At 41.4% G+C, this 13176-nt stretch overlaps 1 protein-coding gene across 8 annotated transcripts in view; it reads right to left on the bottom strand.

Moving 5' to 3' along the window:
• LDLRAD4 (low density lipoprotein receptor class A domain containing 4) overlaps positions 1 to 13176 on the bottom strand; it is a 440723-nt gene that overhangs the window by 36316 nt on the left and 391231 nt on the right. Inside the window, exon 1 of one of the 8 annotated variants that reach the window (XM_030336729.1) lies at positions 3515 to 3685. The exons of 5 other annotated variants lie outside the window; for them this stretch is intronic. Coding sequence is in view for 2 of the 3 variants with exons in the window: in XM_030336728.1 (XP_030192588.1) it covers positions 2798 to 2867 (70 nt within the window). In the remaining variant the exon portion in view is untranslated. Of the gene's footprint in view, positions 1 to 2797; positions 2923 to 3514; positions 3686 to 13176 lie in introns of those variants that run through there. 2 more of the 8 variants (XM_030336728.1, XM_030336727.1) reach the window with 2 other exon arrangements.

Raw genomic sequence — 13176 nt, 5'->3', positions numbered from 1 at the left:
CTAAGAAACTCCAAGCTCTGCAGTGGAGAATTATAGGAACAGAGAAAATTGTGTGAGGCCTGTGGGTCTATTCTCTGGTTCAACGAGGAGCTGAACTGACTCATACTAGAAGCATGAGCGTCTGTACTATTTTTAAAGAACTCTGGGAAAGCGTGGTTCTACCACCTTAGGTTCCTAATATAACACTTATTTCTATTTGTGGGATGGCTAACACCATCTTCCATGTAGTCTTTCCTTGATTAATATATCAACTTCACAGAAGTCCTATTTTCTAAATGTTTAAAGCTCCAGATGTGTGATTTATGCCTTACAGACCCTATAAATGGGGGGTTGGGGGCAAAGTCTGTGCCTCTCATCAACCCCCTCCTTTCACCCCACTAAGGAAATACCTTGGGTGCCATGCAGAATATTGTTACATCACTGTAAGGGCTGAATGCTTTCCACAAATCCCTGCACGCCACCACAAATGGCTCCTCTGCCACCTAACCAATGGCAGCACTCCACTTCGTTCCCCCAAGTGCTACAATCTATTGGCAGCACTGAGACCCTGGCTAGCTGCCACAGAGACTTAGTCCGGGCAGCCCCTCTCTCCCAGTGAGCTTTCCTAGGTCCCCACCATGGCTCAGGCACAGCGACCAAGTATCTGCTTTTCCGGGGCAGAGTGGGTGTGGTGAGATGACAGCCCCGGTGGGGGGTGCTTTGCTCTTTATTTATGGCTCTGTGACACTTTTAAAGTGCTGAATGTTCCTAAAGGCTGGTAAATTCTTTCCCCAATCCTACAGAGACAGGGACGTGGGGGCAGGAAGACAGGTGGGGGCAGGAATTGGAATCTACATGGACCATAATTGCCTCAAGTTTGTGAACTGTTAGTTTAAAAATACTCTTGGAGACTTTAATGGCTGAATGAAAATTCACACTCATTAAACACCATGGTCGAAGGGGGGGAAATTCAGCCTGTGTTATATGAATAACTTCACAGCTTGAAGTTCAGAAGGTAAAACAGTAAGAGCTATAATCGTAATGATTATTATCTTATATATTTTGAATTTTCTTTTCCCTGGTGGGTTGGCTACTCCAGTCTACCCCATAACAAGTAGAACAAAAGAAAGGGAGAAGAACAACCCCATAGAAATACCCCAAATTGGTGTCTGTCACCCCCCCCAGCTTTATCTTCCTTAAGAAGCTCTTTCCTAACCACTTGATGACAGGCTTACTACCCTTGGGGGGCTCCCTAGCATGCAGCTGCACTCTGTCATAGCACTTATCACTTATAGAGCCCATTTTCTGGAGTAAGCTCTGAGATAGTATCTTGATCTTTTCTAGTATCTTCAGTAGGTAGCACATCACATGACTGGCACAAAGTCAGTGTTCATTTTAGATAAAATGCTAAAGAAATCCCTGGAAGGAAAGGTCCCAATTGGCTAATCTGCTTTTAACAATGTCTAGCACAGAATTCTACCAAACACTAATGACTTCAGTGATGAAGTTTTACCAAAGGTTTTCATATCTCATAAAAATTATCCAATTATTACGATTCTAGGCAGTGTAAACAGTCACTGGAAAAAGAACCTCATGGTTGCTATAAGTTACCTGTTTACAGAATCCTATTTATATTAATATATTTACATAAAATGTTTTGCAGAATATAAATGTAGGAAATGATACCTATGTTCTGTAGGAGGAGAGGTGAAAGCACAGTGTAGTCAAATGGCATGGGGAGCTCTGAGGGCAAGGTGTGGCCCACATCTGCCTGACTCTAGCCCGCGGCCAGGTGCCTTTGATGACACTGGCAGGCAAGTATCAGTGAGCAATCATTAGACTGACTACCAAATCCCTAGAATGCAGACACTGCGAGTCCATCCAGCTGCTAGAATAACATCTTTTTAATCCACTAAGGTCCAAGCATTCATCCAATACAACTTTTCATCATGCACTTTAGAATCTAGAGTCTCACGATCTCTTCAGAAAGAAATCTAGCTAACTATGTTCCAATCAAAGATGATTGACAGGATTTTCTGAAAACATAGCAGAGGAGTAAGAGCAATTACAAACCTTTTAGAAGTCTATCCCTCTGCTATGTTATAAATGGAAAAAAATACACACATAAACCCATAATTCTCTCTATAGGATTCATTTAAAATCCACCCCCACCCCACTGCCACATTATTAATTTAGGAAAATGTATCAGAAAAAATATACAGCTGCACAAGTAACCATTTCTTCACATTTTACAGCAGTGACTCCTGAATGCTCCCTAGCTAGTAGTCTGTCTGTCTCTCACAGTCTCCCTCTCAGAGTCACAGTTTGCTTTCCTAAGGTCTACTGTTAGTAGACTGGTGACCCGAGAAACAACCCAATAAACCACCCACATCTTGAGAAATACATCTTTTCTGTCAAATGCTGTTTTCAATGACTCAAGGTGAAAAAAAGTACCCATGAGTCTAGTGATAAGTAATAGCATTTCTGGGGGTGGGGTGGGGGGGAGTTAGTCTCATGTACAGAACATTTTAAAAAATAAAACTCCAAAGCAACAAACCTGTGTATTTATGTATAGCATCTCCAACAGGAACAAACTGATCACAGAAGAGAAAGAAGATGAAAAAGCCTAAAATACATCTTCCTACAGAGTCAAGCCCTGAAGCGTTCTCAGAGCTGATAGACCCTTCTTAAGGAAATACAAACTTCTTGAGAAAGAGTTTCTACTCTTCTCAACTCTGTCCTCAGACCAAACTTCAGGAACAACCACCACAAACCCCAGAGAGCAGGCATCATCCACAGCTGGCCTCTGAAAGTGTACCTTTTTTCAAGAACAGGTCTTTAAACGGGGCCTCCTTCAGTGTGCTGTTGTTCAGGTGGTCACTGGACATACTCGAGTCCTCTGCCAGGGGGAGTCCAACCGTGACGCAGTCCCCCCCTCCCCGCCCCCAGTTCAAAGCATCCCTTCAGCTTCAGGCAATCTCCTCTTTAGGCAGCTCAGAGCTGCAGTTATAGCCAGCGTGGGGTGTGTGTGTGTGTGTGTGTGTGTGTGCGTGCGCGTGTGTGCGCGCTTCTGTCTGTCTCTCTCTCTCTCTACTGTATCAGCAGGGCCCAGCCCAGGTGCTAGACTCAAATGCTGTGGCTCCGACCGCAGACTGTGGCTATCAATTATCAACTGCCATCCACAGAAATCAGAAGCTCTGTGGTAGGAAGCCAGTGGTGTCACAGAGCAGATAACAAGTCCAGGGTCTCAAATCCTGAGAGCAGCTGAACACCCAGTGTTGTATTCAGCAACATACAGCAATGATTAGTCTGCATTTCTCATGTTTGGCCTCACATGGGACATGTTACACATACGGACGAGCGGAATGCAGCTAAACGGATCATCTTGTTCCACTGCATTCAATAATCTTTTTAACAGGCAAATATCAAACCAGACAAAGCAGAAAGGGGGAGATCTACAAATCTCAACACAATATTTCTTCCCTTGGTCTCAGCTAGAAGCTTTCAAGGTTGAAGAAACGGAGAGAGAGCTTACCGAGGCAGCGCGTGCAAACAGGCACGGACTCTTAGCCACTCACGCTTCTCTGCTCTGGATCCGGCTTTAAGAGCACGTCCTGGCTTGAAGTGCCCACAGCGTCCCTCATGCCAGGAGCTAGGCTGCAGGCCATCCTTGGGGTCCCCCTCTCCCCAGAGTCTCTCTCTAACTGATGGGAGCAGTCCGCATGGCTCTTGCAGCTAAGCTGTGCACTAGCAACTGGCAAAGTCATAACCACAGCAGGAAACACTCAGTGTCTCCCCCTCCCACTCTCGCTTCCCTGTCAGCCCTTCACTTCTCTCCCCTCTATTTCTCAATGCATGGTAGCAAAAATATACCACAGAGAATGCTGTAAAGTCAGGACTCTCATTCTTAACTACTAGGCAGTTTGAGTTTACAACGTTCAGAAATTAAAGAGTCCAAATGGTAAAGCAGAGACATCTCTCAGGAGGGAGCTTTTTCCTGGTTCATTTTGTGCAAGCACGGTCTCTGTCTCCCCTGAGGTCTACACGGTTTTTCATATGTGCGTTAAGACATCTCCAGTGCATTCTGATGCCCTGGGGCTGTGTGAAGAGACTTAAGGGAAGGCTGTGTGTCTGCTCTAGCACTTTTCATAAAAAATCAGTGTGACCACAGTGAAAAGGGCAGAGTGCCATAGTAATACTGCAAATAACCCCAGCCACAAGCACTGCTCTGCGCCCAGAATAGCCTTTGTTTTTCCTTATTTAGGATAAATAGCAATGACATGTGGGCCATAACAATAGTTTTGGCTGTAGGAGGAGTTGTCAAAGCAAAACTAAACGCTGTTGGTTACTACCAGCATTAGAAACGAAGACAGTTACGTCAGCAGCCTGTCCCTGCTGTCGGCCCCAGCATGTCACCTGGGGCTAACAGCAGTGTTCTGGGCTTGATGTCACCACCACGTCCTCAGGTTGGCCAGAAGACACCACTATTTCATGTTTTAATTACTGGTGGTGGAGGCAGGAAAGAAACAAAAGAACCATCAAGAAGATTTTTCAGAGATTTCATGTGGATAAAAGAAATGGGAATTTCAGCAGGAAAATTAACAGTTGCGTACATTTGCATGTGCCAATCAAGACAGCCTGATTTTTCTCGAGCAATTTCCAAATTTAAAACATAACTCTCCTTTCTTGTTCTGCTTTTCCCTAATTTCTTTTCAGAGTCACGTGGCTGGGTGAATGAAGAGGGTGAAGCTCAGGAAACTGGGCTGGGGTGTGGTCACCAGGGCAAGGGGACCCTCCTCAGAGAAGAGTCAGCATCAGAAAGCATCAAGCTTCAGACACTATGGCTTCAGACTGGCTCTGCTGGTCTTTGACATTCCCTTGTCACTACAACCTCAGGTCCTTGCCATCTGGGGATGGCACTTTCTAGTCAGTTCGGTACGAGTGACAAGATCACTCGAAATCAAGTCCTTAAAAGGGAATATTCATAAGATTGCATATGACTGTCATGCAAGTCTGTTTTTGAAAATCAAGGAGTTAGTCAATATTATGAAAATATTAGTCAATGTTAAAAAAGTTGGCTCTGTCGTTTGTTAATGGATATACCTGCATTTTGGAATGACTGTGAATAGTCCACTTTGGGGTTTAACATTATTTGAGATGCGTATTTCATGTATCAAAAAAAAAAAAAAAAAAAAACCAGAACCCAGCATATTTTTCACCTTTAATGGCTGTATTGTATTCCACTCAGCCTTAACACACTTACTTTGTTTGGCTGGCTTCCTTATCACTGGGCATTTGAGCCACGGGAGTCAATCTTAATTAAGCTCCTTATTCATTCTGTTCAATTGTTCCCAATGTTTAATCTATTTAAAAATCACTTTAAAAGCTTTTGACTTTATGGATGAGTTTGTTTTCAAAACAATGCCCAAACTGCACAGCAGGCACACTGCTGGCTGAGGTGGGTGTTTACCAGAGTCGCTCTGGGCTGTGTTTGACGTGTGCTGGCCATGCTGCCTGATTAACACCAGCGTGTCACCACCCGTCAGCATGCACTACAGGGTTGTCAAGGCTAAATCACCAGGTGGTGGTCTTGATTTTGTTCTATTTTCTTTCAAGCACTGGCTTGGGAGGGTGCTTTAGGAAGAAAACACAGAGGTCAGACCAGGGGTTCCCAGAAGCCAGGGGTTTATGTCCTGATAAACACCTAATTCTAGCTGATGGGATGTGGATCTCTGTGCTGGGGCCTTTTGACTGATGAGTGCCAATATTTCTCTTCCCTTAATTCAGAGAAAATGGCAGTACACACAGCAGAAGGGTGTGGGAAGAGACTAGTCTGCTGAATAAAAACACGTAAGTAGGAAAGTGTAAAAGCCATTTGCATTCAAGAATTCTTTCTTCCCTCCTGGTCTTTAAATATGGATCTCTAAAATGAGTACTCTGATGGGCTAACTGCTTTTACTAGCAGTTAAAAAAAAATGTCCCAAAGCTGTATGTGGTTTCCCTGAGTACAGCAGAGACCTTAGAAGGGTTGCCTAAGATAGACATTTTCACAGGGTCTGTTGATAGCAACAAGGACTTGAAGAGCTGCTGTCTCCATAAGCCCACTCTATCAACATCTTCAGGTTTCCTCTATAAAGATCTTCATTTCATTAATTCATCTGACAAATATTTACTAAGTGATTACAAGACCCTAGGAGGAAATATACTGGACCTTCAATGCAATCTGACAGACAAGCATTTACTGTAGGGTTGAACTTGTCTTAGGTGCTATGTGTATGTAGGTAGTTACTTATTTAAGAAATTGAACAACCAAGCTCTAAGGACTGGCTTCCAGCCAGGTCTGAATGTGACAAGCTGAAGCGACTAGGAGCATCTGCGACCTTAATGGCCAAAAGAGGCAGCACAGGGCAGGGGTTTTAGCTCAGGGGCTACTAGGGGGTCATTAGCTTCACAAAATACCTCTAGGTGGTAAAGGGGTGCTCTGCTATACCAGAATCTTTCTCTATCACATATAACCTGGGTTAGCATCTTGTCTGGTCCAATCCTTGCATTTAATCACCATGGGCTTCTTGGTCATGCCCTGCTGTCTCTCGTCACCATATTCCCACCCTCAAAGGGTATCCCACTCACAACAGAAATTTTCACAGATAAATATCATTTGGAGAGTTAGGAATATTTTATAATGATTATATAGCAGAAAATTAGCATTTATAAACATTTCTAAAGATCTACTGTTATGTTCTGGGCACTTTCAGGCACCGTGTATCTTTTACATTCATGTCATGTTTTCTTATTCCCACTTTATAGGGGAAGAAGCTGAGGTTCAGAGAGGGTGAATACTTTGTCCAAGGTCAAATGGCTGCTAAGAGGCAAGCTGCAGGTCAGAACCCTGGGAAGCTTGACTCAGAAGCTCCTACCCACTCTATCCATCATTCTGCTTAATGGGCAGTGAACCTAGAATTATCCAAACTAAAGTCCCCTGAACTAACCAAAGTATGTCAAGCAGATCAATACTTGGATTTTTAAAGCCTGACTGCTTGATTCCTTTAAGGCACTAACTTGCAAATCCATGTTAAAGATTCTGTATCTCAATGTTGCCAGAGGCTCTTGGAACCATTTTATGTGTCTTGTATATCTGTTAATGTGACTCCTGTTAAGAATCAATGGTTCTGTCCATTACAAATTCCTATTCTTTGAGGTTTATGACTATGCTGTAAAATTCTGCTCTGAGGTGAAGTTTTCCACATAAAAATTAAGCCCTGGAATTTGGCCTTTAGAAAACAAAACAGTTCATTTTAAGTAAGTTTGCTACATTTAAAGTCATGAATGAGGATTTTAAAATGACGCTGACTCCTGTAGACTCAAAACATAGTAATAGTTTGATATTTGTGGACATTAGCCTATAGCATGGAATAATTTACTAATGTATTCTTAGTGCTTAAAAATTGCAACACATAGGTTTTTATGTAGAAATATGAATGCTCTGCATATGTTCCAACCACAGTGCTTGATACCCGCATCATCTGGTAGAAATGTCAGCAAATATAAAAATATGCAACATGATAATAGAGCTAGCAAGCTGACAAGGTGGATTAAAAGCTTATTAAATAAGTTAGTCTAAATTAAATAGCCTTAAAATAGCTTCCTAATATGCAACAATACTCCCTATATTAAAAGACTTTGGAGTTTATCTATGCCACCATAATATTTTTTCTTCTAATGAAAAAAAGAATTATATATTATTTTGTGTTTATGGTGATATAGATTTTCATAATGGCTAAGCTACTCCCTACCAAGTAGGTTACATACCTTTGAAAATTGCAGTTACTCTTCCAAGCCCCAGGAAAAAAAAAAATAAGGAAGGCAATATAAAGTTTTCATGGTGGCTAACTTCTGGGACCAGTTAGACCCAAGTTTGGGATCCAGTCCTGCCATCTGACCATGTCAACTTGAGCTAAGCCCCTGTTTCCTCATCTGTAAAGTGAGGCCAAGAATACCTGTATCATAGGGTAGAAGGCGGACAGAATAAGAAGACATATCTAAACCCTTACCCCCAAATTCATCCAAGGAACAGCAGCATCAGCATCACCTGGGAGCTGGTTACAAGTACAGTATCTTGGATCCTGCCTTGGACTTTACTGAACCAGAGTCTGCATTTGAACCATATCCCTAGGTGATTCATCTGCACATCAAAGTTTCTTCTGAAACTTTGGTCAAATTCAAACTCCTCATTCAGATTAAATGAGCAAACAGGGGCTTGAAGAATATATAACTTGTGCACACCACACAAAGGAAATGAGAGTAGAACCTAGGTCTCCCGTTTAGAGCCCAAGCGATTGCTACTCAACAATGATTTTAAACAATGGTACTCAACATGCATGGATTTGTATGCACATCTGTGTAAAATCATGATGCTGCCCTCCTGGGCTAAAGGCAAGGCCCAGCACCACAGGGCAGGTGTTTGCTGCTGTCTTCCCCACTGTACTAATAGGCTGTTACTGATCCACCCACACCTCTTAGAAAAAAGCAGGAGAGGTGGACTGTGTTGTCAGGGCTCACAACAATGGTGAAGCCAACTAGCTTATGGTAAGAGTCTCTGGTGTTGGAATACAATTTCTAGGATATTTGGCATGCCTCATAAAAACTTCAGCAGTCCCCGAGGACTTCTGGATATATGTTAAGAAAGAATTGTAATTTTGCTTTCTGGGAAAACTCAAGTGCCATGAGCAGACTCTTCTTAAAGGCAGAATTATGAAGATGCTGTCAGTCCACTCCTATGAACTTGGCCTGACTCTCATGTCCTCCTGGGCCTGTCTGTTCCCTGAGAGAGCCAGATACCAGGAAAGTAGAGTCCTGGCACTTGGGTTCCAGAAACAGCTTTCCACTTCTTTTTTTTTTTTTTTAGTGATTTTTTAGAAGTTTATTATTTTGAGAGAAGGGGGGGCAGAGAGAGCAAGCGAGCCTGAGTTGGGGAGGGGTACAGAGAGTGGGAGAGAGAGAATCCCAAGCAAGCTCCACGTTGTCAGTGCAAAGCCTGACATAGGCCTCGAACCCAAGAAACAGTGAGATATGATCTGAGTCAAAATCAAGAGTCAGACACTTAACCACCTGAGCCACCTACATACCCCACCAGCTTTCCACCTGTGTTGCATGCATTCTTTCAGCGGTCACCTGCTGACACCTCCCAAACTTTTCCTATCAACAAGACCTGTTCATGGTGCCTTCATAAAACTGCCACATCATCATCAAGGGGGGGTACCCATTAAAGGTGTGGTAGAAATGATCTACTCTAGCCTCTTCACATTTCAGGTAAAATATGCATATATTCTATATACAAACACACCAAATATTTTAAAATTTAAAATATTCAATATGGTTATTTAGAAAAATATTTAATTTTGCTTTTCAAATATATTTCTCAATTTCTTCCAAAAGCTAGAAGGCTGAATAACCTTCACAACGCATCCTATTTCTGAGAAGACCATAAAAAAAAAAAGCTCAAGATTTTACAACTCAGATCCTAGATACTACGATTCTATTCCCAGTTCTTAACCCCATAAAAACTTTAACTGCCCCTTGGAGATGGAAATACCCCTTTCATTAGCACTCTACTCCAGGCAAACATTGTGCATTCTTATACAGTATATGGCACAGTACATGGCATCTATACTTGCTGTGTGTCATTGCTAAATTACTGAACAATGTTATGATCATTATTCTTGACGATTCGAAGGCAGAAGTCCCTGTGCAATCACAAGCATTTCTTAGACAATCTGAATGTGGAGGTGAGGTGCACGCTGCCGTCTCTGGTGCTTCTCTTTGTCTTGCTTATAAATTCTAGGATGTGTTTGGGTAGTTCTGAGACCTTTAGGTTCCTGGCTTTTGTGAAAGCATTAATTTATCCAAAGGTTGGGAAAAAGTCAAAGCACATTTCAGGGTTTTAGTTACTGTTTTAAAGCATATGCTAAGGCAAACACTAGAAAAATCACAGGCTAAAAGCCAAATTAATCCAAAATCACATCAGATCTATATAACTATACTCAGTTCTCATCCTTGGCACTTTAAGACAAGCCTAGCACACATATGCTTTAAAAACAAGAACCACTGCTCTCTGGTATCAGATCAACTTTGAAAATATGAGGTAAATCCTCATTTCTGTCAGAGCAGAGCACTCATTATATACCAGTCACCATGAAGAGACAGGATACAAAGGAAGCCAGGAAATGTCCTGTCCATGACATCCCTAGTTCATCCTGAGCAAGAGCTAGTGAAGTACTGTGACTGGCAGAGTGCTCAGCAAGGAGCAGGTGAATGAAGGAATGAATGAATGAATGAACAAACAAACAAATGAGGGTCCTATAAAAGGAAGAGTTTTTAACCTAAGTAATAACAATAGTTACTACTTACATAGCACTTACTATGTGCCAGGAAGTATTCCAAAGTATTTTACTCATTTAATTAAGCCATTTAATCCTTACAGGTGCCATATGAAATGAGTACTGATTTTTATCCCAGTTTTACAGATGAGAGAACTGAGTCACAGAGAGGTCATGCCCAACATTGTGCCCAACGTCACACAGCTAAGTGGCAGTGCCAGGACTTAGATCAGAAAGTCTCACTCCAGAATCTACTCTTATCTACTAATCAGAACCCAAACTGTGACGGTTCAAGGAACACTCCTCAGCCAAATCCTATTTTTTAGAAGGAACTTGATCAATAAGCCCCATTTAAATGATTCGAGGAATGAATTAATTCTCTGAGACCAAGGCTCTTGGAAGGGCTGACAGAACACAGAGACCATTTAACTCTACCATTTGAGAAGGAAGTCTTCACATCTCAAGGAAGACACTGTTGGAAGCAAACTTAATTGCACCCTTGGGTAATTATTCCTTTAGGTTAAACTAAACCAGTTCTCTGGTAAGTTAAGGCTATTGTCTTTTATCCCTTTCCTTTTCTTGGGCTCTGAAATGATGAAGTGGCTGGTTCTATACTGGTAGTATAAAAAGGTAAATAAAAATAAATGTAAGTATTGATAAAAATCAGAGTTTTCCAGGAAAAAAAGCATCCCATCCTTTTTTTTTTCTATCTCTAGTTTATTATGTCCATAACCCTTTCTCTTTAATTTAAAATGTCATCTTCATTTAGAGATTCATATTGGAACCCATTCTAATACTGAAAATAGTAATGTGCCTGAAGGAATTGTTCAGCTTAATATCTTATTCATTTGTGAATTGAAAATTACTGAAACTAAAAGACAATTTTTAAGCCCACTATAATGTCAGTCAGATTTCTTTGTTTAAAATGAGGGATGTTGGGGCGCCTGGGTGGCTCAGTCAGTTGAGCGTCCGACTTCAGCTCAGGTCATGATCTCACAGCTCTTGAGTTTGAGCCCGGTGTCGGGCTCTGTGCTGACAGCTCGGAGCCTGGAGCCTGCTTCCGATCCTGTGTCTCCCTCTCTCTCTCTGATCCTAACCCACTCACATTCTGTCTCTGTCTCTCTCAAAAATAAATAAACATTAAAAAAAATTTTTTTAAATGAGGGATCTTTCTCCAAAGGCAATGAAATCACCACAAGGAAATGGGCTTGAGGCCCCTGATTAGCTAGAGATAATGAAGATCAACTAGGCTTTGAGGACATCTTACCACCATGAAACAAACAGAAACCCAAATGGTCAGGAGAGTAGGCACTCAAGAGTGCCTTTTATGTGGATAAGGGGAAATGTGGTCCTGTTTTTATAAAAAGTGACCTTAACCAAATCTGTTATTCCCAATAATAAACACTCAAAATTAGTAAACCAATAGAATACAATAAAATAGAGTAGCAATAATAAAAATGTTTGAAATTTTCAAACAGGATGAATGGTTTTCTGGCAGAGACTCAATCTTGGTTATACAAATAAAACAGAATTTTTTTTTTAATTTAAAGGGCCAGAAATGGTAATATTGCAGATGCCTTTACAATTTTTTCCCTGTAATGTGCCTAACAGAAAAACTTTCCAAACTGTCTATTTACCATTTATTCCTCTTAAAGGCAGAAATCCTGGCCAAGGCTGGCTGCAGGGTACAATCTGGTCACACATACTCTTGTTGGGGAGTCTTAGTTCAAACAGATAAAATAGCATATAGAGAACCTTGATCAGATTTCAGATAAATGGCTCCTAACTCTTAGGCTGTAGGTTATCTCTGCTGTCATTCTGCCCTCAGAACACTTCAGCCTTAGCTCCTCCTGGTAGGGTCTAATGCTGGTCAGGAGACCAGTTTCTAGTGCTACCTCTACTGTTGCCTGAGACTGCCATTAGTAAGTCATATCAAGGCTCAGTCCTCAGATGTTCTCTCATTTCACTGCTGGAATCAAATTCCAGTGTTCTGCACACTTCAGCCCTTCAAGGCCCACCCTTAGGGTTCTTAAAATATCTGCATTTCACCTGTACTATAATTTACTTAATAGCAACTTTTAACTGGACTTTAATTCATTTGAAAAAATCTTAAGCTCTTCTAAGTAATAACACTTATGAAATCACTCGTATGATATGCTAGGGATTTTTTTGTGAAGTATATTATTAAAAATTTACAGTAAACATACATTTGAATAAAATCTTTTAATAGTATTTATAAAATATAAAGAAAAAGTTCTTACTATTGCCCATTTAAAAAGAAATGTTTTGGGACACCTGGGTAGCTCAGTGGGTTAAGCGTCTGACTTTGGCTAAGGTCATGATCTCGCTGTTTGTGAGTTCGAGCCCCGCATCGGACTCTGTGCTGACAGCTGAGAGACTGCTGCCTGCTTCAGATTCTATGTCTCCCTCTCTCTCTGCCCCTCCCATGCTCATGCTCTGTTTCTCTCTGTCTCTCAACAATAAATAAACGTTAAAAAAAATTTTTTTTGAAAGAAATGTTTGTAGGGGTGCCTGAGTGGCTCAGTCAGTTAGGCATCCAACTTCAGCCCAGGTTATGATCCCACATTTCGTCGGTTCAAGCCCTGCATCAGACTCTGTGCTGACAGCTCGGAGCCTGGAGCCTGCTTTGGATTCTGTGTCTCCCTCTCTCTCTGCCCCTCCCCTGCTTGCGCTCTGTCTCTCTGTCTCCCAAAAATAAATAAATATTTTAAAAATTAAAAAATAAATAAAAAATAAAAAAATGTTTGCCGTAAAATTTAGTTTTAGTCAATTACATAAGGAAAATATGATTTATCCACAT

Source organism: Lynx canadensis, chromosome D3 (assembly GCF_007474595.2).
Source record: "Lynx canadensis isolate LIC74 chromosome D3, mLynCan4.pri.v2, whole genome shotgun sequence".
Taxonomy (NCBI): domain Eukaryota; kingdom Metazoa; phylum Chordata; class Mammalia; order Carnivora; family Felidae; genus Lynx; species Lynx canadensis.
This window is presented reverse-complemented; position numbering and strand designations above follow the sequence as displayed.